Source organism: Chiloscyllium plagiosum, unplaced genomic scaffold, assembly GCF_037043375.1.
Source record: "Chiloscyllium plagiosum isolate Xiang-an unplaced genomic scaffold, Cpla_swu_hap1 HiC_scaffold_8, whole genome shotgun sequence".
Lineage (NCBI taxonomy): Eukaryota > Metazoa > Chordata > Chondrichthyes > Orectolobiformes > Hemiscylliidae > Chiloscyllium > Chiloscyllium plagiosum.
Window position 1 is genome coordinate 52662109 of NW_028270146.1, and position 22855 is coordinate 52684963.

The 22855-nt window shown below is 38.2% G+C and overlaps 1 protein-coding gene across 5 annotated transcripts in view; it reads right to left on the reverse strand.

Annotated features, from left to right (window-relative positions):
- sos2 (son of sevenless homolog 2 (Drosophila)) overlaps positions 1–22855 on the reverse strand; it is a 104846-nt gene that overhangs the window by 61843 nt on the left and 20148 nt on the right. For all 5 annotated transcript variants that reach the window (XR_015757901.1, XM_087989844.1, XM_087989843.1 and 2 more), the window contains exons 2-3: positions 7382–7507; positions 2351–2482 (exon numbers count right to left, since the gene is read on the reverse strand). Coding sequence is in view for 4 of the 5 variants with exons in the window: in XM_087989843.1 (XP_087845969.1) it covers positions 2351–2482; positions 7382–7507 (258 nt within the window). In the remaining variant the exon portion in view is untranslated. The remainder of the gene's footprint in view (positions 1–2350; positions 2483–7381; positions 7508–22855) is intronic.

The window sequence follows — 22855 nt, forward strand, 5'->3', positions numbered from 1 at the left end:
ATGCAGTCAGAGGCAGTTAGCAGAGCCTTATACAATTATATTCAGCCTTAAACTTTTCATCACTGAGGTAACTTCAATCTTTGCTTTCCTTCATAATTACAGGCCTTCCTTCCAAGCGTAATTCTAATAAACTTTTTGTCAATTCTAAAGCCCTTCATATCATGGCTACACATACATATAGTTATTGCTTTAATTGTGACTTTATCATAAATGCCTCAAATAAATAAATTAGCATTCCATGTTCCAAAGTGTACACACCTTGAAAAAAAGTCATTTTAGAATGGTTAAACTACAGCTGTCATTGCCTATTTTTAGTGCAAGCAAAGAATTGAGAGATTTCTGTGATGCTTAACTCTACACTTTTAAACTGAAAGCAAATCTTCCTCTACAATATCCCCATAAAACACTTCCAAGGCAGGGACAGCATGAGGTTAGATACAGAGTAAAGATCTGTAGTGATTTTTCTTAAAAGCAGTACTGGGACATCACAAGATCTTAAGTCACTGGAGCAATGCTTCACCATTCAATTACATCTGGCTGATCTGATGATCCTCAATTCCATCCTCCTGCTGATTTCCATAACTTTGGCTGATTAAAGGTCAGTCTGTTTATCTCAGTCTTGAATATACTTAACCACGAAGCCTCAATATCCTGCTGTGGAAAACAATTCCCATAGATTCACCACCCTCAGAGATGGAATTCCTCTTCATGTCTACCTTAAATGAGTAACCCCTTCTCTAAGCTTATGTTCTCTGGTTCTAGATTCTCTCACAAGGGAAACAACCTCTCAGCGCCTACTCAATCAAGTCCCTTAAGAATCTTCGATGCTTCAAAAAGGTCCCTTCTCATTATTCTAAATTCCAATAAGTCCAGGCATAATCTATACAATGTGCTTTCATAGGACAATCCCTTCATCCTGATGGATCAGCCTTGTGGAACCTTCTCTGACTTATCTACAGTGCATGCATATCTTTCCTGAGATAAGAGAAACAAAACTGGTCACAATATTTAGATGTGGTCCAACTGGTGCCTTATATAATTCTAGGAAGACCTCCCTGATTTTACACACTATTCCTTTTGAAATGATTGCCATCCATTTGTCTTCTCTTTGGTCGGCACAGTGGCTAGCATTGCTGCCTCTCAGCGCCAGGGACCCGGGTTCGATTCCAGCCTCGGGCAACAGTCTGGGTGGAGTTTGCACATTCTCCCCGTGTCTGCGTGGGTTTCCTCCGGGTGCTCTGGTTTCCTCCCACAGTCCAAAGATTTGCAGGTCAGATGAATTGGCCATGCTAAACTGCCCATTGTGAAAGGTGCATTAGTAGGGGAATGGGTCAGGGTGGGTTACTCTTCGGAGGGTCAGTGTGGACTTGTTGGGCCGAAAGGGCCTGTTTCCGCACTGTAGGGAATCTAATCTAATCTATTACATGTTGAACTTGTTTTCTAGCTTTTCATGATTTATGCATAGGGACTCTCAAATCTCTCCATGCTGCAGCCTTCTGCAATCCTTCTCTATTTAAATAATGTTCAGCTCTTCTAATCTTAAACCAATGCACATTTTTTTCATATTTTTACCACATTATATTCCATCTGCCATGGTTTTCCCCCCACTCACCTGGCTATATCCCTCTGCAGACACTTTTTGTCATCCTCTCCACACACTTTTTGTCATCCTCTCCACACACATACACACAAAACTTTTGCCCTTTTGTCACATTCAAATCCATCTATTTATCTTCCAAGGAGCAAAACAATGGTGGATTATGGAATTTAATTCATGCTTAGCAAGATTAAAGTAATTTCCACTTGATCAAACATTGCATGGCTCTGGATTAGAGTGGTGCTGGAAAAGCACATCAGTTCAGGAAGCATCCGAGGAGCAGGAAAATTGACGTTTCAGGCAAAAGCCCTTCATCAGGAAAAGAGACAGAGCCCCTGAAGAGTGGAGAGATAAACGAAAGGAGGGTGGGGGTGGGGAGAAAGTAGCATAGAGTACAATAGGTGAGTGGGGGTGGGGATGAAGGTGATAGGTCAGGGAGGGGGGTGGGGGAAGGTAGCAAAGAGTACAATGGGTGAATGGGCCTGTATTCCTGATGAAGGGCTTTTGCCCGAAACGTCGATTTTCCTGCTCCTCGGATGCTGCCTGAACTACTGTGCTTTTCCAGAACCACTCTAATCCAGAATCTGGTTTCCAGCATCTGCAGTCATTGTTTTTACCCCTTTTAAAACATTGCATGGCCCCAAAAATATTCCTAAATATAATAATTTGCAAACCAAAGTGAGGGTTTAAGTAAGGTTTTACAGTACAACTCCTTCTCAATTGCATAAGCATAGATTAAAAACAAACTTGCACCTTTAATAAAGGATGTATTTTATCCACTGGTAAAAGAAGAGGATTCCTCCTTCTACGTTTCTCAATAGCAGACTGTGCATCAGCAATAGCCCATTTGTCAATTGGGTGTGGGAAAGATTTCTGAACACGTTCCTAAGAGCAAAATGAAAATAAATGTACAATCTTGAACACATGAAAAGTGTCCATTCAAATAGTAATCACAGAACAAGCTTTCCTGCAAACAATTACATTATGTTTAAAAATTTTCAGTATGCACTCCTGCAGAAAATTGCAATATTCCTAAATGAAAAACTGGCAAAATATCCATACTTTACATATCAAAATAGCATTACTAAATAAGTGATAGGTACAAATAAATCATCACATTAAGCTTTAAATAGAACATTTATATTTTATAGAAGTCCATCAGCTGAAGTAACCCATGAAATTCCAGTTAATTGTGCCTCAGTTACTTGCCAGAATTTTGGTAGAATAGTGACCTACTTGCGATGCCTCATTGTTACTCAGTTTATCTCATTGGTTGCCACTCGCCGATATTAATAATTCTTCTTTCAAGAGAAACTAAATGTCTGTGCATTCTATTTGTCTGTATTCCTTTGCTTAAGACATGGCACTGCAAAATTTCTTGAACTGATATTTCCATGCATTATGGTCATAAATATAGGTGACAACTAAGATTAATTAATGCTGTCTATTAATACTTTTATAAAATCGTTAATTAGTGAACATACTTCCATCATGTCTAAACTGGACTTTGAACACATTCCTGATTCTGAACTAAATAATAAATCACTTTGCTAGAGGGGCTCTCAACATTTCTGCTTCTGAAGCCCCATTCTGGAGTTGTGGGGTCATATTTCATCCTCAATTCAGAAACCATGAATTGGCCTATTTCCCAACACTAAAAGTCAGCCAATTTTATTTTTTAGGTATTAAAAGCAGGCTGGAATTAATCCTGACACCTCTTGAGGCAAGCCTGAGGTACATAATAGAAGCAGGCAGATGATAAGGCTATCAGGTTAGAAGGACCAGCTCTACTTCCTGGGACATTGAACCAGTTGTGTATGTGGTTCAGAAACTCTCAAGCTTTCAGCCTTCATTGTCCCCTTGCTCGTGCCATATCCCTTTCATATTCAAACCCCACTTCATATGACCACTGCACTTCCAAACTAGGCCCCATGTCTCTTCCAAACTACTTACATTACTCCCACGCCTATTCCATATGTCTTCAGCCTCAGAATGGTACACTGGGTTAAACTCTGTTCTGTTAACAGTTAAAAACTAGCTAATTTTGTGGTCTCATTTTTATAAAAGACAGGACACTATTGGTAGTGACTACTGCCATTTTCTGTAGACCCAACTGCCATTTTTGGTAGTCCCTAGTCATAGAACGAGCTTTTTAAAAATGCCATTCTTATAAAATGCTGACTTGGAAGACCTTTGAAATTTTCTTTTGAATTCATTCACAGGATGAGGATATCACTGGCTAGGCCAGCATTTATTGCCTGTCCCTAATCCAGTTTAAACTTAAGCACATTGCTATGGGTCTGAAGTCACATGTAGGCTTGACCGGTAAGGATGGCAGTTTTTCTCCATAAAAGACATTAGTGAACCAGATGGGTTTTTCCAACAATCAGCAATGGATTCATGATCATCATTAGACTCTTAATTCCAGATTTTTATTGAATTCAACTTCCACCATCTGTTGTGACAGGATTTGAAACCAGGTCTCGACCTTTATGGAAACTAAATGTATTCATAATGTATAATGATTTGATTTCTAATCCTATTTAGAGAATCCTAGCCATCAAGGTAATGCTTCCCATATTGAAGTATCACTTTGCAGGAGCTGTAAGCACAGTAGGCTGAACATAATGTGATTACTAGTACCGAGGTTATTTGCAACTCAGGAGTGTCTGCATCTGGAATTACTGCCTCACCTCCCACCTCCTTGACCTTATCATCATGATTCTTCGTCAAGTCGTCAATATACCAGAAGCCTACATCATTTACCTCACTGAAATTAGCTAGATCATGCATTGAATCAAAGATCCCAATCATTGAAATATTCCTTTCTTCAGAAAGTGGCATATTTACCATGCAACCCTTCAGGAAGCTACCTTTATGTCCTTTGTTTTGCTGTGGCCTCAAAGCTGGAAGTAAGAGCGTCTGCTCTCCTACCCAATCGAGATCTAAATTGATCCTTTTGAAGTTACAATATTGAGATTTTAAGCAAGTGAAGTCTCAACTTACTTTCTTCTTTTAATTAGTCCTCAGTATCCCAGGACATTGTGGGAAGTTAGGGAAAAAATTGTGGGAATATTTAAATCATCTATAACCACAAGTGAGGTGCCGGAGGACTGGATGGTGGCTAATGTATTGCCTTTATTTAAGAAAGTTTGTAAGGAGTAGCCTGGGAACTTTAGACCTGTGAGCCTGATCGCGCTGGTGGGTATATCGTTGAAGGTGATTCTGAAAGATAGGACTTACATGCATTTAGAGAGAAAAGGACTGATTTGGAATAGTCAGCATGGTTTTGTACGAGGGAAATGTGTTTCACCAACTTGCTTGAGTTTTGTGATGAAGTAACCAGAACAATTGATGAGGGCAGAGCGGTAGACATTGTTTACATGGACTTTAGTAAAGTCGTCTGCATGGTAGACTAATTAGTAAAGTTAAATCACATGGGATTCAGGCTAACCTTGCTAACTGGTTACAAAATTGGCTTGATGGTAGGAGACAGAGGGTAGGAGTAGGGGTATTGTTGTTTGGACTGGAGGCCCGTGACCAGCAATGGCACACAAGAATCAGTGCTGGGTTCATTTTTGTTTGTTATTATATAAATAATATGAATGAGAGTATAGGAGACATGGTTAATAAGTGCGGAGATGACACTAAAATATAGTTGACAGCGAAGAAGGTTATCTAAAATTACAAAGGGATCTTATCAATTGGGTCAATGGGCTGAGAAGTGGCAGATGAAGTTTAATTTAGATAAACACGAGCATTACAGTTTTGTAAAACAAGGACAGAACTTATACAATTAATGGTAGGGTCATGGGTACTGTTGTAGAACAGAGACACCTAGGGGTTCAAGTATGTAATTCTTTGAAATTTGCTTCTGAGGTAGACAGGGTTTTCATTGCTCAGACCCTTGATATTGGAGTTGGGAGGTCATGTTGAAGTTGTGCTGGTGAGGCTTCTCCTGGTGTACTGTGAGCAGTGCTGGTTGCCCTGCTCTCGGAAGAATATTACTAATCTAGAGATGTTGTCAGGACAGGAGGGTTTGAATTATGGGGAAGAGACTGCATAGACTGGGATTTTTTTCACTGGAGTATAGAAAGTTGAGAGGTGACTTTATTGAGGTTTATAAAATCATGAGGGACATAGATCAGGTGAAGAGCAAAGTTATTTTTCTGAAGGTGGGTGAGTTCAAAACCAGGGGCCATATTTTTATGGTGAGATGATAAAGTTTTAAAAAGGACATGGGGACAACACAGAGTGGTTTGTGTATGGAATGAACTGCCGAAGGAAGTGGTGATTGCAGGTACAGTTACATTTAAAAGATATTTGGATAAGTACAGGAATAGGAAAGGTTTGAAGGGAGATGGGCCAAATGCAGGCAAGTGTGACTAGTTGGGAACATGGTCAGTGTGAACTGGTTGGACTGAAGTATGACTCTATAATTCTTCCACAAATTTTAATCTCATCTCTTAAGAAAACTACATCAAAAATATTTCAAAAATCCCTAAAATAGTGCCAATTTTTTGCCTCCTTCAAGAGTTCATGCAGAAGAAAATGAATTACTTAAAGAAATTACTAATTAAATAAATAATATTTTTCAAAGATGATACAAATATGAAGCTTCTAATTTTTAAAAAAATCAAACAATAAACTTTGTTTAAAGCCTACTAGGAATTTGTAGGTTTCAAAATTGAAAGAAAATGGACTTTCAGACTCTTAAATTAGATAAATTTAGTTGTATCTTACAATATTTATCACTGGAATTCTTATTACACTTCCTTTAAACTAATACCAGAATGAAATTTCCCTCAACATCTTGCAGCAATGTGAAAACTGGAGCACACACTTCAGTTTAGACTAACACAATGCAGTCCACTGTGAATTTGGTTTGACAGAGTAAATGTACTGCTAGCCTCTAACAGATCTGAAGAATCAGATGTAAGGATCAAATACCATATTAATTGAATACTTCATTTCTGGAGATGAAAGTTCTGCAGATCTTGTTTCAATCAAGATCAAATGTTACAATCCACTTTAAGGAGAACAGATGATAAGCATTGTCATCCATTACCACATTACACTTGATTCAGTCTTTGTCAGTTATTAAATATTCTAATAGGAAGTCCATAATGTAATGACTAAAATAATTCAATTGGCTAATACAAGATGTTGCAGTGGATCACATCGAGGCAAGACTCTTTAGCAAAGACTAGGAATAATAATCAAACTGTTTTCTACTGAAATGTTAAGTTGGAATTATTTGTTCCAGCACTCTTCATAAATAAAAGGTAAATTCGCCATAGTCTCAAACAACCATAGGGCTACCACCAGATGACTAGTGGCGAGTTTAACCTGAGGGTCACCACATCTCAGGCAAGGGAAAAGATTGAGAAGGCAGGACCTTCAGAGTAAACTGAGCTGATGAGAGTCACCCTGCATCACTAACCAGCTATCCAGCCAACTTCCAATATTCTTATCAGGTTAATAGTCTCCATTCTTGAAACACTGCAAGTGTAAAATTCACCTGAAGAGTACATTTTACATGGGAAATCACATTTGACCAGAACTTGAAATCAATCTAGCCAGTGTACATGTTTCATTATAATAAGGGCAGTTACATTGCTTTGCACATTAATTTTATAACCTACCACAAACCAACTTGCCTTTTAATTTGACAAATTAATGAAGTTAAATCAATCATGAACATAAATTCAAAACTGTGTAGAACAGATATTATGATGCAATTCATTTCCAATATGTAAAAATACAAGACACCATAGTTCTTACCTCTACATCTTGAACAGTCCGGGGTTGTGCAACACAGAGCATGTTTAATAACTGAAGAATCAACTCTTCTATGTAAAAGAGGGCATCTTCTTTTGCTGAGAGAGTTGGATGGACCTGCCTTTGAACCTGAATCAAGAAATAAGACTGTAAACATCTTCTCAGGGAGTTATATATATTTAGGAACAAAGATTTTAATTATCAACCTCCCTTGACTCGCATCATTGGAACCTTAGCCACTTGTTTACCTACCAGTGAAACCCATAATTTCCAACTTGCTTTTGTCATAGCAAATTCTGAATCTCTCACCCTGGTGGGATATCATTAAGTCTGTCCTCTGAGAAGGGAATTCCTGACAAGTAGTTCCCCCACATTAGCCCAAGTTTTAGGCTCAAAACAGTCGAACTAAAGGTAACAATCTATATCAGAGAATATCTGTCAGCACTACGTCCACTGAAGCTCCTCAGGTAAACAAAATAAATGTCAAAAATCTACAAGTTTAAAGCAGACAACTTGCAAATCAAAAATAAAATCAGATGACACCCCTTTCAGGAAAAAAGAAACAGAATTTGTAGGCTACAAAGCAACATCTTTTCAGTGACCTTTTCCTCTACCTGTCCACATGTAAAGGAGGCTAATTTGAAAACACAGAATCTTAAATCACAAATGAGATCTAACAGACAGTACCGAACACATTCTGTAACTCTCAATACCCACAATTTCATTGAACTAACTTACGTGCTCAGTGATTGAATGCTACTAATTATGATTTTGAGGTTTATAACATTTATTAGATCATTACCAGCTCACAAAAGTACTGACTATTTCATCAAGGATGAATTCCTCAAAAGCACATAACTCTGAGCTTCCCATCAAAATGTTAGTTAATTTAGTCATAAATTGGTTTTTACAAGACATGGAAATGATCAAATTTAGTCATAACTCTTCTGCAGAGACTGGGTATAATAGCCATGTATTAAGGTGAATGGTTAAGAATTTGTTCAGTGCTCTTGACAAATGGATGTGTCAGAGCAACAGCCCTGGTATCCTTAAGTGACAGAGGAGGCTGATATCAAATGTTAAGGAGACTGCAAGGTCAGAACTGAGGGCAAGAGGAAATTTATGGACACAGACGGCAGTTTTAATGTTATTTATTGGGTGACAGAGGAAAAAATAATGAGGAGTTTTGATAGAGATATTCAAAATGATGGGTCTAGGTTAGAGTGGTGCTGGAAAAGCACAGCAGGTCAGGCAACATCCGAGGAGCAGGAAAATCGACGTTTCGGGCAAAAGCCCTTCATCGGCCCTATTCCTCATGAAGGGCTTTTGTCCAAAACTTTGATTTTCCTGCTTCTCGGATGCTGCCAGACCTGCTGTGCTTTTCCAGCACCACTTTAATCTAGACTCTGGTTTCCAGCATCTGCAGTCCTTGTTTTTACCATATTCAAAATGATGAATGGTCTGGACATAGAAGATAGGGAGAACTTTTTCCACTCATGAAAGTAACGAAGGAACATAGATCTAAAATAATTGGTGAAAGAAGTAAAACTGATGAGAGAAAAAAATATATTTTCCTCGCAATAAGTGAGAAACGTCTAGAATGCACTGTGCCATATCCACTGGTACATCTGCATGGTGGTGGAACAGGGCATAACAAGGGATGGTGACAGTGATTTCTGGGGCATTGTCTGAAAGGTGTATTCTGTTGGTTTGGCTACCACTTAACTAGGTTATATCAACTCTGCAAATTTTAGCCGAAGAACCTAAATATGTTCTATGTTCTATTGGTGGAAACGACTTTGCATGGCCAGCAAGGATGTATCTGCACTGCCCTTTCCGGTCCTATGTGAATGTCACGTGGTCTGTCCAGCTTCATTGTTGTGTTTAGATTTCACATCAATTTGAGGCAACAGAATACCTTGCTGGCTATTTGAAAAGGCAGTTAAGACTCAATCACGTTGCTGAGAGTCGTAAGTCAGACTACGTAAAGATTGCGGATATCATTCTCATTAGAAGGACATCAGTGAATCAGATGCGTTTTTACAACAATTGACATTGGTTACATGATCACCATTCAGCTAACTTTTAATTCCAGACTTTATTGAATTCAAACTTGACAATCGGCCATGGTAAAAACTCAAATCCATGTCCCCAAAACATCAGCCTGGGGTTCTAGATTAATCAACCAGTGACAATACCACTGTCACTGCAACCCCTTCAATTAAAATTTTCCTTGTACTTGAAGAATGATTAACACATACTTACAAAGAGAAATCCTGCACCACAGGAATAGAACTTATAAATTACTAATATATCCATAACAATCAGCTGTTGTTATACATACACAGCAGCAAGTGGAAATTAGAGGAATAACATGCACACCCAACACCACCACACCCCCACAATAGTAATGGGAGGGAAAATACAACTATTTTTAATCGGCCTAGAACATACAGCATTTTGAAGATGTAACTAGGAACACTTTAAATATGTTTGCCAGTCTTTTACATGCAACCTGATACTTAAAGCAGAGGATGGAAAAGCAATGAGTAATTGCAAATACGTGTGGATCGCTCTCTTTATTTTATGGCTACGAGTATGAAGCACTTCACTGAATTTATTTCTCTTAGACATGACAGAAGGGAGAGTAAATTTACTACATATGTAGAGATTATGCATTATGTTACATGGTAGGGTACTTAAGTGGCACAGACGTACAAGGACATAGAATTGCTAAAAAGAAAGAGATACCTGTCAAAGCTTTTCCTCTTGTAGTCACAAGGACAGGCACAAGATAACCATAAGGGGAAATAACAATTTAAAGAAAATAGAATTGCCTCACTTTTCTCTGACTCACATGGTGAGAGGTACATAATGCAAGGTGAATGGCAGCATCCTGGATTTGACTGGTGCTGGAAAAGCACAGCACGTCAGGCAGCATCCGGGAAGCAGGAAAATCGACGTTTTGGGCAGGAGCCCTACATCAGGAATGAGGCGAGGAGCCACCCCGGAGGCTCCCAGCCTCATTCCTGATAAAGGGCTCCTGCCCGAAACATTGATTTTCCTGCTCCTTGGATGCTGCCTGACCTGCTGTGCTTTTCCAACACCATTCTAATCTTGTCTCTGACATCCAGCATATGCAGTCCTCACTTTCGCCTAGCAACCTATGATTTGTTAAAGTCTGTGTAAAATTAAGCTTGTGAATTAAGAAAAAAGTTGAGATAGTGAGTTTGTAAACTCAGAATATTGGAGTAATGCAAAATTAGAGGCAGGTGATACTGGAGATAGAGTATCTTAAATCACTGATTGAGAATAACTTCAGAGTCAAGGTTCAGAAAAGATTTACAAGGGTTGGAGGATTTGAGGTATAGGAAGAGGCAGGGGCTGTTTTCTCTGGAGTGTCAGAGGCTGAGGGGGTGACCTTATAGAGGTTTATAAAATCATGAGGGGCATGAATAGAGTAAACAGACAAGGTCTTTTCCCTGGGATGGGGGAGTCCAGAACAGAGGATATAGGTTCAGGGTGAGAGGGGCAAGATATAAAAGGCACCTAAGAGGCAACTTTTTCATGCAGAGGGTGGTGCATGTATTGAATGAGTTGCCAGAAGTACTGGTGGAGGCTGGTACAATTACAGCATTTAATAGGCATCTGGATGGGTATATGAATAGGAAGGGTTTGGAGGGAAAAAACGAGGTAAAAACAATGACTGCAGATGCTGGAAACCAGATTCTGGATCAGTGGTGCTGGAAGAGCATAGCAATTCAGGCAGCATCCGAGGACAGGCAAAATCCTGTCCTCGGATGCTGCCTGAATTGCTGTGCTCTTCCAGCACCACTGATCCAGGGTTTGGAGGGATATAGGCCAAGTGCTGGCAAATGGGACTAGATTATCTGGTTGGCATGGACCAGTTACACCAACACGTCTGTTTCCAGACTGTATATCCCTATGACTCTAATTACCCTGAGCAAGCAGTCATGAAACTCATTCACAATTGTGAGCAGGTTACTAAACAAAAAAAAACAACAGCAATGACCCGAGTTTCCTAAAACAGCATGCTGCAACGACAGTATAAATACAGTGGAAAACATTAAGGAAATTAGGGTGCAGATGTTAGTCAGAGTTGTATTTTTCTAAGTTTACTTGATCTTTTACACCACTTCAACCAAACTTCTGTTAAAATGGATCACCACTCATTGTCACAGACTATTGGCTCAAGCAAATGTCCTTATTCTATGCCAGTTCGTAAGATGCTGCAAATTTATGCTTAGAAGTTTAAGCACATCAGGAATCAGCCCATATTGCTAGTAATTTTCTAACAATGCTTTTATTTCTCCTGAGACCAAAAACATAACTTCTGTACCTTTCAATGAACCTTAATGGCATCAGAATAATTTGCAATATAAACTGTACAACTCTGTGATTGTATTTATTTGCTCATCATACTCAGGACATTTCAACACAATGCGCCAATGAGAAGATCAGCTAATTCGGAGCCATTAAACTTGGTACCATGATCAGGCCACCATTTTTAAGAATTCTAAGTTAATGAATCAAAGATGTTTGTGGCAAGATAAAACAAAGCCTTACTGGTTTATATATAGAAACTTCCCCTTTGCTTGTAAATATTATTGTGAAGCATTGGGCAGATGGAACATTATGGCAAACTGAAAGCATCCTGCACGAGGATAAAAAAGAAATGTTTATTGTAAGCAATGTCCTGATATATTGATGCAAGTATGGCAGTGTCAGCAAATAGGCCATTGGAGTTGTTGAGGAGAGATAAAGCATCATTGTCACAAAGTCAACCACAGCTTGTGTTTGCGTTGGAAGGTGTGGGTTCTCATCAATGTAAAACCTACATTGACACTCTGGTGTAGTACCAAGGAAATGCTGCACTGTAAGAGGTGCCACTCTTCCAATAAGACAGTAAAGAGGCCTTCAGGATGTAAAATATATCTTGGCATTATTTAAAAGCAGGGAAACAAGGCATCCCTGGCCTCCTGGTTAATACTTAATCTTTGGAAAACAATAATGGTAAGCATTAGTCTTTATGGGAGTTTGCTGTGCACAAATTGGCTGTTGTACTTCTTACATGACAATCATGATGACTTTGCAATAATATCTACACTTCAAAGGTAACTCATTGGTCATCAAGTTCTACAGGGCACTGTGAGATTATTATAAGCACCATTAAAAAAATTTGTCTTTGGAAAGGCAGTCTCACTGTTGGGTGTATAAGAAATGCAAACAAAATAGTATAGAGACTGATGAAAGGCATAGGATGTGGTTATGTTATGAAGAATTTCAAAAAAGAGAGGTTGGAAATGAGAGACATCAGAACCACAGATGAACTGCTTAAAACAAAAGGAAGAGCATGCAATGACAATGGGATTAAATCCAAAAAGAGCAATTAGCAATGCCAACAACCAATGGAGCTAAGTATAGCAGGTGCTTTATTAAGAGCTAAAGCTGAAGGGGTCACAGGAATGGGCAATGGATAATATGGAAATGACAGCTGAATTTTACATTGTAATGGCAGTGAAAGTCAATGCACATCACTGTTATCCTGTAAAAGTGACAGCAATCTTTGGTTTTCACATATACGCAGTTAAACTCTGAAACCAAAGTTGCAATCAGTTATTTTTTGCTCCTACTTAAGAATGAGTATGTTGGAAATCCCCACAGATACTATACCAATCTTTCAAATATTACTGAAGTGATTAAAACTTATGCTTTTACACTGTAATATCACTATTTACAAAGAATATATAAAAGTTAGCTCCTGAACAACCTCCCCCAGAAATCTAATTTTCTATGATACAATTTTTTATGAAACTACAGCATTTTTATCCCATACATTAATATATGTTCCCATATTTATTTCAATCACAATAGGATGAATGAAACATCAAGGATAATAAATTAATTTTATTTCCTGGTTCGCTGTTGATGAGTACAGACTAAACGAACATGACCTTGAATAGATTAACAAAACAATATGTAGGTGAGCTGAGGCGGCTTTTCTCAATGTTGCACATTCCATATAAAGTGAAAGGAGGACAAGGACAAAACTACAAATCCTGCAGGGAGAGAGAAAGGGAGACATGGGTATGTAACAGGAGTCAAAAGGCAAACTGAAAATTATATCAGCCACAGGCACTAGACATAACAGCAAGAAACTCTTTCCCATATACCCTTCATTTTTTTCTCTTAATTATCTTCTGCTCTTGCAATCAACAGCATAGTTTTTTATTGTTGCAGCCAGAAGGTCTCTCTTGCGGTTTGGTGACCAGACTGAATGCAGTATTCAAAATACAGTACAAGATGAACATAGTTTCACCCAACTAAAATGTCACGGTTGTGGCTACAGATTATTTTACTAGCCAAGGACATTAAGTGACATGATGGAATTAGAAAATTGTCCCACTGAAAAGCAGACAAGGTTCAAGTTGTTTGAATAGCCAATATCCATTGCTATATTCACTTTTAAAAACCAGGATGCTTGAGCTGAAGGATCTTCTAGAAGGTAGCTGCAGCAAAAACTTAAGACAAGGAGCAGGATTTTAATGGAGAAGGGATGGGGGGGCATAGTTCAAAATATGTGGTGACTGTGTACAAATTTACCACCTAACCTTTACAAAGAATCTTTGAAAAAAATCAAAAGACAAGAACAAAAATGTAAAACATTGAAATAAAAACATGCCTCAGTGTTGGATCTTTGCACTTTTGCAACTGAGTGTCTGAACTGCAGCAATGCATCCGCATCTTAATATACATTACCTTCCTTCACCCCTCCCCAAGTCTTGACTTTGTTGCTTGTCATTTTCATTCCATTGGGAATTGCTGACTGTTCTCTCAGTTTGTTGCCTGGGTTTTACAGGTTACAGAAGATAAAATTAATGTCAGCCACCAAGCTCTCCTCCCCCAACCCCACATGACAATCACAGAATCAAATAGTACAGAAGAGATGAACCATCAAACCTGATCTTGCAAAACCTAAATCGTCACTAATTCCACTTTCCAGCACTTGGCTTAAAGCCATGAACATCACAACATTTCTAGTGCTTTTCCAAGTACTTTTTAAACAGGGAAAGATTTTCTGTCTCTCCTCCTCCCAAGCAGTGCATTCTAAATTCCCACCATCCTCTGGATGAAAAAAAAGCCTCAAATCCTTGCCGAACTTTCACCTTAAAATTGCACCTTCTTTTTACTGGTACTTCAACTAAGATGAATAGCTGATTTCTACCCAACCGGTCCATGCTCCTCAACAGCTTATACACCTCTATCAGGTTTCCCTGATAGCAAAGTGACTTTCTTTGTAAAACAAAATTAGTTAGCATTTTGTTCATGAGTACTGCACTGAATTTTAAGATTTCTGTCCCGCAGCTCCACTTAGTTGATAGAAACAAGGCAACATCTCAGTGAATCACCTATGCATCCCCTCCAGTGCAATCACATCCATCCTATTGTGTGTGACCAGAACTATACAGTGTCCCAGCTGTGATCTACCAAAAGTATGTACAGCTCCAACATAACCTCCCTGTTCTTATAATCTATGCCACAAATGATATAGGCAAGTGACTAGTATACCTCCTTAACTATCCTATTAAGCTATCCTGTCACTTTTAGAGATCTGTGGACAAGCAACCCAATTCTAACAGACTATATTATTTAACCGTTGATCATACTCAACTTTATTGTGGACCCACATTTTAGTACATGAACCAATGTCTTCAAATTAATCTTGAAATGGATTTGAAAACATGCATGCTCATATCTGACAGGAAGCCCCTAAAAAATAGAAAATAGTCCCAAAAATCAAAAAGCAACCCTCAACAAAATTCAAATAGGCAGTTTTTCCTCAAAAACAGTTTTTCTTCAAAGGCTATTTTGGCCCATGGGGTGATTCAGTGCAATAGCTGTAAGACAGCCACCTGAAAGTAAGTTTGCCAATAGCGGAACCAAAAGGAATGGCTAAGTAAATAACTAGAGATTTCAGAAAAACTGAAAAATAGGAGCAAGAATCGTCACATAGCCTGTTGACCTGTCCACACAGACCAGCTAAATATTTGCAACACATTTGTTACCAACTTGTTTGAAAATCAAAGGTACCAAAAAATGAACGTTCAAATGATGAGTCAAACATGGTACCCTTCTAATTGAGTAAGATAAAGACTTCAGAAGTACGTTTTTGTTGAGAACAGATGTTTCAGACCTACTAACCCAAAGCTAAAACCTTTAGTTAATAGAAAATACTGCAGATGCTGGAAACTTGAAATATAAAGAAAACACTCAACAGGCCATCCAGCACCTAAGGAGAGAATGTAAGAGTTGCACATGTATCAGTTTTTAAACAAGCACAAAGCAAGGAAAGAAAAGGCTGGGGGAGAGAATTGTAACAAACCTTTTCATCACCTCCATTTTACCATGCAGGGTCTCAACACTCACTCCAACAATTATCTGAGCCACCTAGACTTAATTTCACATAATGCTTTCTCCTCTGAAGTGGGGACAACAAAGGAAGATTGGGTGATAGCTTTACTGAACACCTTTGTTCAGCCTCCAGCCTTGACACTGAGCTCCTGATCACTTACTGTTTAATTCTTCAGACCAACCCCACTCGAACCTCTGCCACATACATTGTTTCAACTAAGCTTGGATAAATATCTTCGGATTTGGTACTTTACAAACATTCTGCACTCGACATCTAGTTTAACAATTTCAGATAGTAACTACAATTCTCTTTTTTTTCTGAGAAGTGCCAACAATAATTTAGTTCTTAATTTAACCCTTCTTGTCTTTCATCCTTTCAAACCTTCCCTTTTATTTTCTAATCCCTCCTCTTTTGTGCTTGTTCAAATCTTGTTGAAAGTATAACATGTTCCAATTCTAACAAACACCATAATGTAAAATATTGACTCTCCTCAAATTTGCTGTATGGTCTGCTGAATATTTCCAACATTTTCCATTTAAATCCAAAAAGATGCAATGCATTGTTTAAATGAATTTGTTCTAGACAGTAGTGAAAGCATTCTTTGGAACATACCTTTTAATAAAAAATACATTTTTCAGGATATAAACAATGCTATTTGCCTACTCACTGGTCTTGAGTTGGTGGTCAAAAAAGTCAATTCTTTTGATGATCCATAATAGGTATGAGAGTTTCAATTGTTGGTGTTAAACACAAATTTCTTCCCAATGGATCCCAAAGTAAAGCAATGCCAACTAAAAGTGCTTCAAAAACACTTGTGTTGAGTGAAGTGCAACCCATATAATGGTTTTAGCCTTTACTGTGCTTACTTTCTGCAAAAGCAACTCAATGAGTCCCTCTCCCAGTCCATTCTCTGGAAATTATTTCCTCTTTAAATTATCATCCAACTTCCTTTCAAATGGATGATTGGTTCTGCTTTCTCCATGCTCACACAGTGCAATCCGGATACTAGCCACACTATCCGTAAAAATGTTTTCCCCAAATCATCTTTGTTTCTTTTGTCAATAACCTCAAATCTGAGCACTCTGGCTTTCATCTTTTACTGTGTCGGAGATCCCTCATAATTTTGAGCACTTAACCTTCTCTTCTCTAAGAGATGCGAGATTTCCGCAATTTTGTCAGCAATTCTGCACATAACGAGTCTGACTGTAATTGTAGACAACAGCAATGCTTTTCCACAAACAGAACTTCAACACAGAAACATCCCAAAAAAATGGCTTCTTTTGACATGTCTGAAAGATTGGCCACACCTGACCTTAATTGTTACCACATTTTTCTGATGTCATATGAAATGTATATCATACAAAGCAAATTCTAAATATTTCCATTTCAATCACTACATTCATATTGGCAAAATGCCATGGCTGCTATGGGGACATAACAAACACTGAACAAAACAAAGCTATCCCTGAGCACAAAAAATCTCAGCAGACATTCCAGTGTAGTAGCAAGAGCACTGCACCGAAAAGGGTGCCAGCTTTCAGGTAAGTTATTAAACTGAGAGCCAATCTAACGCTGTTAATGGAATTAAAAGATCCCATGTCTCGATTTCAAATAAGAGCAGAGGAGTTAATTTTGGCTTCATGGCCAAAATAACTGCAACAGATTGTGATTAGCTGGTCATTACCACATTAATGTTTCTGCGATTTTGCTGGATACAATACTGACTGCTCCCTGCATTGTTCAAGTCCCACCTACTGAAGAGATTGATTAAAAAATATACACAGGGACTACACTTCACAAGTGCTGTAGTGACCGTAAAGCACTTTCAGATGTACAGTGATCAAGAAAGTGCTAAACGAAGGCAAACATTTTAACCAATTATAATGAAGTTGCATTTTTTTTAGTTTCACTACAAGTTGGCATTCAAGGAGCTGGATCTACTTTAAGTTAATATCCGTAATTTAAGTGGAAACTTCAAATCAGTATCCATTTTCAAATACTGAAGTCTAAATTTTAGAGCTTCATAAACTATCCCAACATATTTACAACAAAATCAGAAACTGCCGGCAAAACAAAGCAGTCCTGATGAACTGCCACTGGACTTAAAATGTTAACTTTATTTTCTCCCCACAGATGCTGCCAGACCTGCTGAGTTTCACCAGGAGTTTCTGTTTTTGTTTCAGATCTCCAGTGTCTGTAGTTCTTGATTTTATTTCAGTAATACTTTCAAATGGCACAATGTTCCCCAGTTGTAACTAGTAAAGAGAGTAGTCAGTAGAGCACTTGCCTCTGCCACATTTGCTAGCTCAACATTATTACAATTTCACAGTTCTTCATTAAAGTCTTTCTCTGTATTGATGATATTCTCTAACTACAAAGCTGAAAATAAGAAAGCGTTTTGTTAAGAGTTTCCATCTCAGGCTAAAATACAGCCAACAATGTTCCCTACAAACTCTGCTCCCATTTTAACAGCTGTGAGGAATTGCTATACAGCAGCTGAGTCCTAAACAACCCACAACGTTATGAATAAAACAACTCTGTGATACTGGTTAAAAAAAAGTTAATATGTCCCATCTCCCAATAGGCCATGCGCAGAGTACAAGTTTCATTGAAATCCATCCATTAGTTTTTGAGATTATCTGTTATACTGTTTACAGACACACTGAGCAAAAATATTACCTCAGCCCATCCTCACTGATGGAGACATAAAAATAAACACACACAACAAATGCAAAATAAACGACAAGAGATAAGAATTACAAAATATCTTAGAGAAGGACCAGTGTTGTAGTTTTGAAGTCAGTCAATATACCATAGCACTATATACAGGATGTTAAGATACAGTACAGTAGGCAGGTGAGGCAGGATTTGCAGAGTGGTATTAATTTGAAAGGGGAGCAAAGAGAAGAGGGTAAAGGTGGACAGAAGAGCAAAGAACAGAACCTTTTGGTGGACAATCAGGAGAACATTACTAGACCACATTTAATTAGTTGAATGGCCTGATGCAGTGCACAACATAGCATGATTTTATAAACTTGTTTAAGTTTACAATATTCTACAAGGTAACACACTCTTCCAAAACTACCCCAGATGACTTTGCACTTACACAGAGTTAGAACTAGAAACCTTATCTTGGCTTTGGTTGCTGGGGATTTCCAGTCACTATGGACAAAGCATGTGTAGAGAAATGCAACAGGGGAACTGCACCACAAAAACCCTGGTCACTTGACAATGAGACAAAATTAGGATTGGGAAGTTCTCACTTCTTGTTAAAAATCTGTGTATGTGGAAGATAAATACATTGCTGCAGTTTTAGTTTTAATTTACTCCTATTAAACTAAAGTAGCTCAGAATGCATTGCTATAATCTGAGGCAGAACAGCTTAAGTAATGTGGCAGGGAAAAATAACTTCAAGTTAAGTCAACCCTGAAGTAAAACTACAGCTATCTGAAAAATGTAAGCTTGTATTAAGTTCAGAGGGATACAGTGATTATGACACTTTTGACACTTGCCTCTGGTTAACCATGGAAAACAACCAGCCTGATTCACTGTGTATATTTGCAAGTGTTGGCATTAGTGACAGTTCCAGTAAGAACCAAAAATTAAACATCAAAAATAAGGGTGATTTTAAAAAGATTTAACTGAAAATATTGTTGTTTGAACTCCAGTTATTCAACGAGAGATCTAGACAGCCTCTGGAAACAAGACATCCGACTTCCCTTTATAGAAGGCAAGTTGTTAGTTAGGTGGGGCAATGACGAGAAATGAGCTGTTGCAGTCTCCTAGAATTTAGAAGGACTGCTTGGTTTATTCGAAATATTATTTTCTGAAATTGGCTACACTTTTTTTTGGTTTCAATCAGTAAGTTGCATGGTTGAAGAGACAACAAATGGACAGCATATTGTTAGTGAGTTTTGAGAAGATTTGTAGCTCAGGTTGAGGTTTTGGATGTAAGTTTCCTCGTTGAGCTGGAAGGTTCATTTCCAGATGTTTCGTTACCCTGCTAGGTAACATCTTCAGTGGGCCTCAGGTGAAGCAATGCTGAAACTTCCTGCTTTCTAACAAAGACACACACGAGAATCTCTAGATGCAGGGCATCCCAACCGAAACTCCATCAACAAACACATCGAGTTAGACCCCATCTATCACCCCCTGAGAAAAGGAACAGGAAGTGACCACCACAGGAAATAACATCACAGGAAATGACATTGCAAACCCAAAGAAACCCAAACATATAAATAGAAAGCAGGAAGTTTCAGCATTGCTTCGTCTGAGGTCCACTCAGTAGGGTAACAAAATGTCTGTAAATTAACCTTCCAGCTCAGTGAGCAAACCTACATCCAAAACAGCATATTGTATCTGGATGGGGTGGATCTAGATAGGGTTGACTTGAACTTGTTCTGATGGCCCTGATTCATTTTTCAAAACTATACAAATGAGATTATAAGAGGAAAAAGTACAGTAAGATGGATCACATTTTAAGTGTATTTTCTAAGACTGATAAGTAAATATTATAAGCCTTTTACATGCAATTTTCCCCTCTGGTCAGTCATGCAACATACTATATAATGCAAAAAACCTAGCTGAAACGTAGCACATGAACCAGTCACATTTTTGGTTGCATTTGGAGAATAATAAGTTATAAACCATACTCAAAGTTCTATAATACTAATCTGCTCCCATTACCTATAAAAGGTGAGAATATTGTAGAATATAAAACAAAAAAAAATTCTTAATTTAAGGTGACTTAAAAATATCCCAACCCATTTCGGTCAGAAATTCTGTTCTATTTAAATTGTACCACACAAAGCATAAATACTGTGATTTAAAAATAAATTATTGTTGTAAGCTGCAAGTACTTTTCAGAAAGTAGGCACCTATTGTCAGTCACTTTGCAAAATTGGCTAAAATCAAACGACAGTTGAAGTCAATATGCAAAGCAAGAGTTATATTGCAAAAATTGTCAACTATATTTGGTAATGGTAAATAATGCATTCACCTACTATAGGAAAGCAAGCAAATATGGAAAGCATCTTAACCAAATCAATATGTTTTTGAAAACACCTCTATTTCCAGTTTGCTGCGTTAGAAGAATCTGTTTTATTTATGCTACCTCACGCTAGAATTTAATTTAATAACGCCAATCCATAAAAGGTTACTTACAAGAAAGATAATTTAAAATCTAATAAACTGTGGATCTGCAAGGAATGTAATTGAATCAATTTCAAAGTAAAATAGTTTCACCTGTAACAATGTTTTTGAGAGATCTGTCATGGCATTTTTCTCCCCAAAACTGATAGTTAGATAAACACAAAAAAAAGATGCTTGTTCTCTTGGACAACGTCGTAAACATAAAGTGACCATTCAAACCATACTTCTGATTTTCTGTGACAAAAGCTTACACTCAGACTATATATACAGAATTCTACCAATATGAATATTGCACAATAAACGACTGCAGTTTAACGGTAGTTGTGTTTTATTATTAAATACACATCCGTTCAGCTTATTTATCCTTCTCTAATACCAAAATTACTTTCAGGTTGTTATTTGAAGAATGTAATGTAGTAGCTTTAGAACTAATTTTGAAGCCAAATGTTTGTTTGTTTTAAAAGCTGCAGAAACTTCAAAGCAGACAATGGAAACATGGAGATTAAAAGGTAAATATCACAAAAACGTCTTTTTTTAAAAATGTTATATGAAGAAGATCATGAAATATTAGACAATGAAAAGAATTGAAGAAAATAAAACAAAAGGAAATAGGAACATCAGTACGTCAATGCATGAAAATAATCAGAACAGTTTTGCGTGTGATTTCTTATTAAGAGTTCTTTTAGTCTGGAATTAAGGGATTCAGGGCCCTAACATCATTGACAAGACATGTCATGCAAAAAGTGGCATAAACATCAATCACTTTTGCCTCACCTTTCGAGAATATTATATTTTCACAAAAAATTGCTGGACATTCTAATTAATAAGGGTCCACTGTTGTTTATCATTTACATAAATAATTCAGATGAAAATTTTGGAGCCATGGTTAGAAAGTAGGAGATAACACCAAGATGGGTGTTATAGTCGACAGTGAAAAAGATTATCTAAGATTATGAAGGGATCTTGATCAACTGGGCCAACGGGCTGCGGACTGGCAGGTGGAATTTAATTTGGATAAACAAGAGATATTGCATTTTAGTAAGATGAACAAGGGCAGGACTTGTACAGTTAACAGTAGGGCCCTGGGTAGTGTTGTCAAACAGGACCTAGGAGTTCAGATACATAGCTCTTTGTAAATTGCGACACTCAGAGCGTGAGCAGATCAACCGGCAGACGTCTTCTCGGACATCTTCACCCTCTCCCTGCTGCAGGCCACTGTCCCTGCCTGTTTCAAGAGTGTCAACATCAACCCTGTGCCTAAGAAGGCTCATGCAGCATATAATCAATGATTACCGCCCAGTGGCCATAACTTCGGAGGTCATGAAGTACTTTGAAAGGTTGGTCATGGCATTAATCAACTCCAGCCTCCCCACTACTCTTGACCCACTGCAATTTGCCTATTGGAGCAACAGATCCATATCAGGGGCCATATCATTTGCCCTTCCCTCCTCCATAGAATATCTTGACACCACGAACAGCTATGTAAGAATCATACTCGTTGACTACAGTACAGCCTTCAACACTATTATCCCGAGACTGATTACTAAACTTAGTGATCTTAGACTAAGCTCCACTCTCTGCAACTGGATCCTGTTTCCTGACCCACAGCCACAATCAGCGCAGATTGGGGACAATATCTCATCCTCACTAACACTCAACACTGGAGCCCCCCCAGGGGCTGTACTCAGCCCCCTACTGTACTCACTCTATACCCATGACTGCGTTGCCAATTATCAGACTAAGGCCATTTACAAGTTTGTTGATACTACCACTATAGTCGGTCGAATCTCAGATGGCAACAAAACAGACTGCAGACGGGAGGTAGAAGACCTGGAAAAATGGTGCACTGAGAACAACCTAGCTCTCAATGCCAGCAAAACCAAGGAACTCAT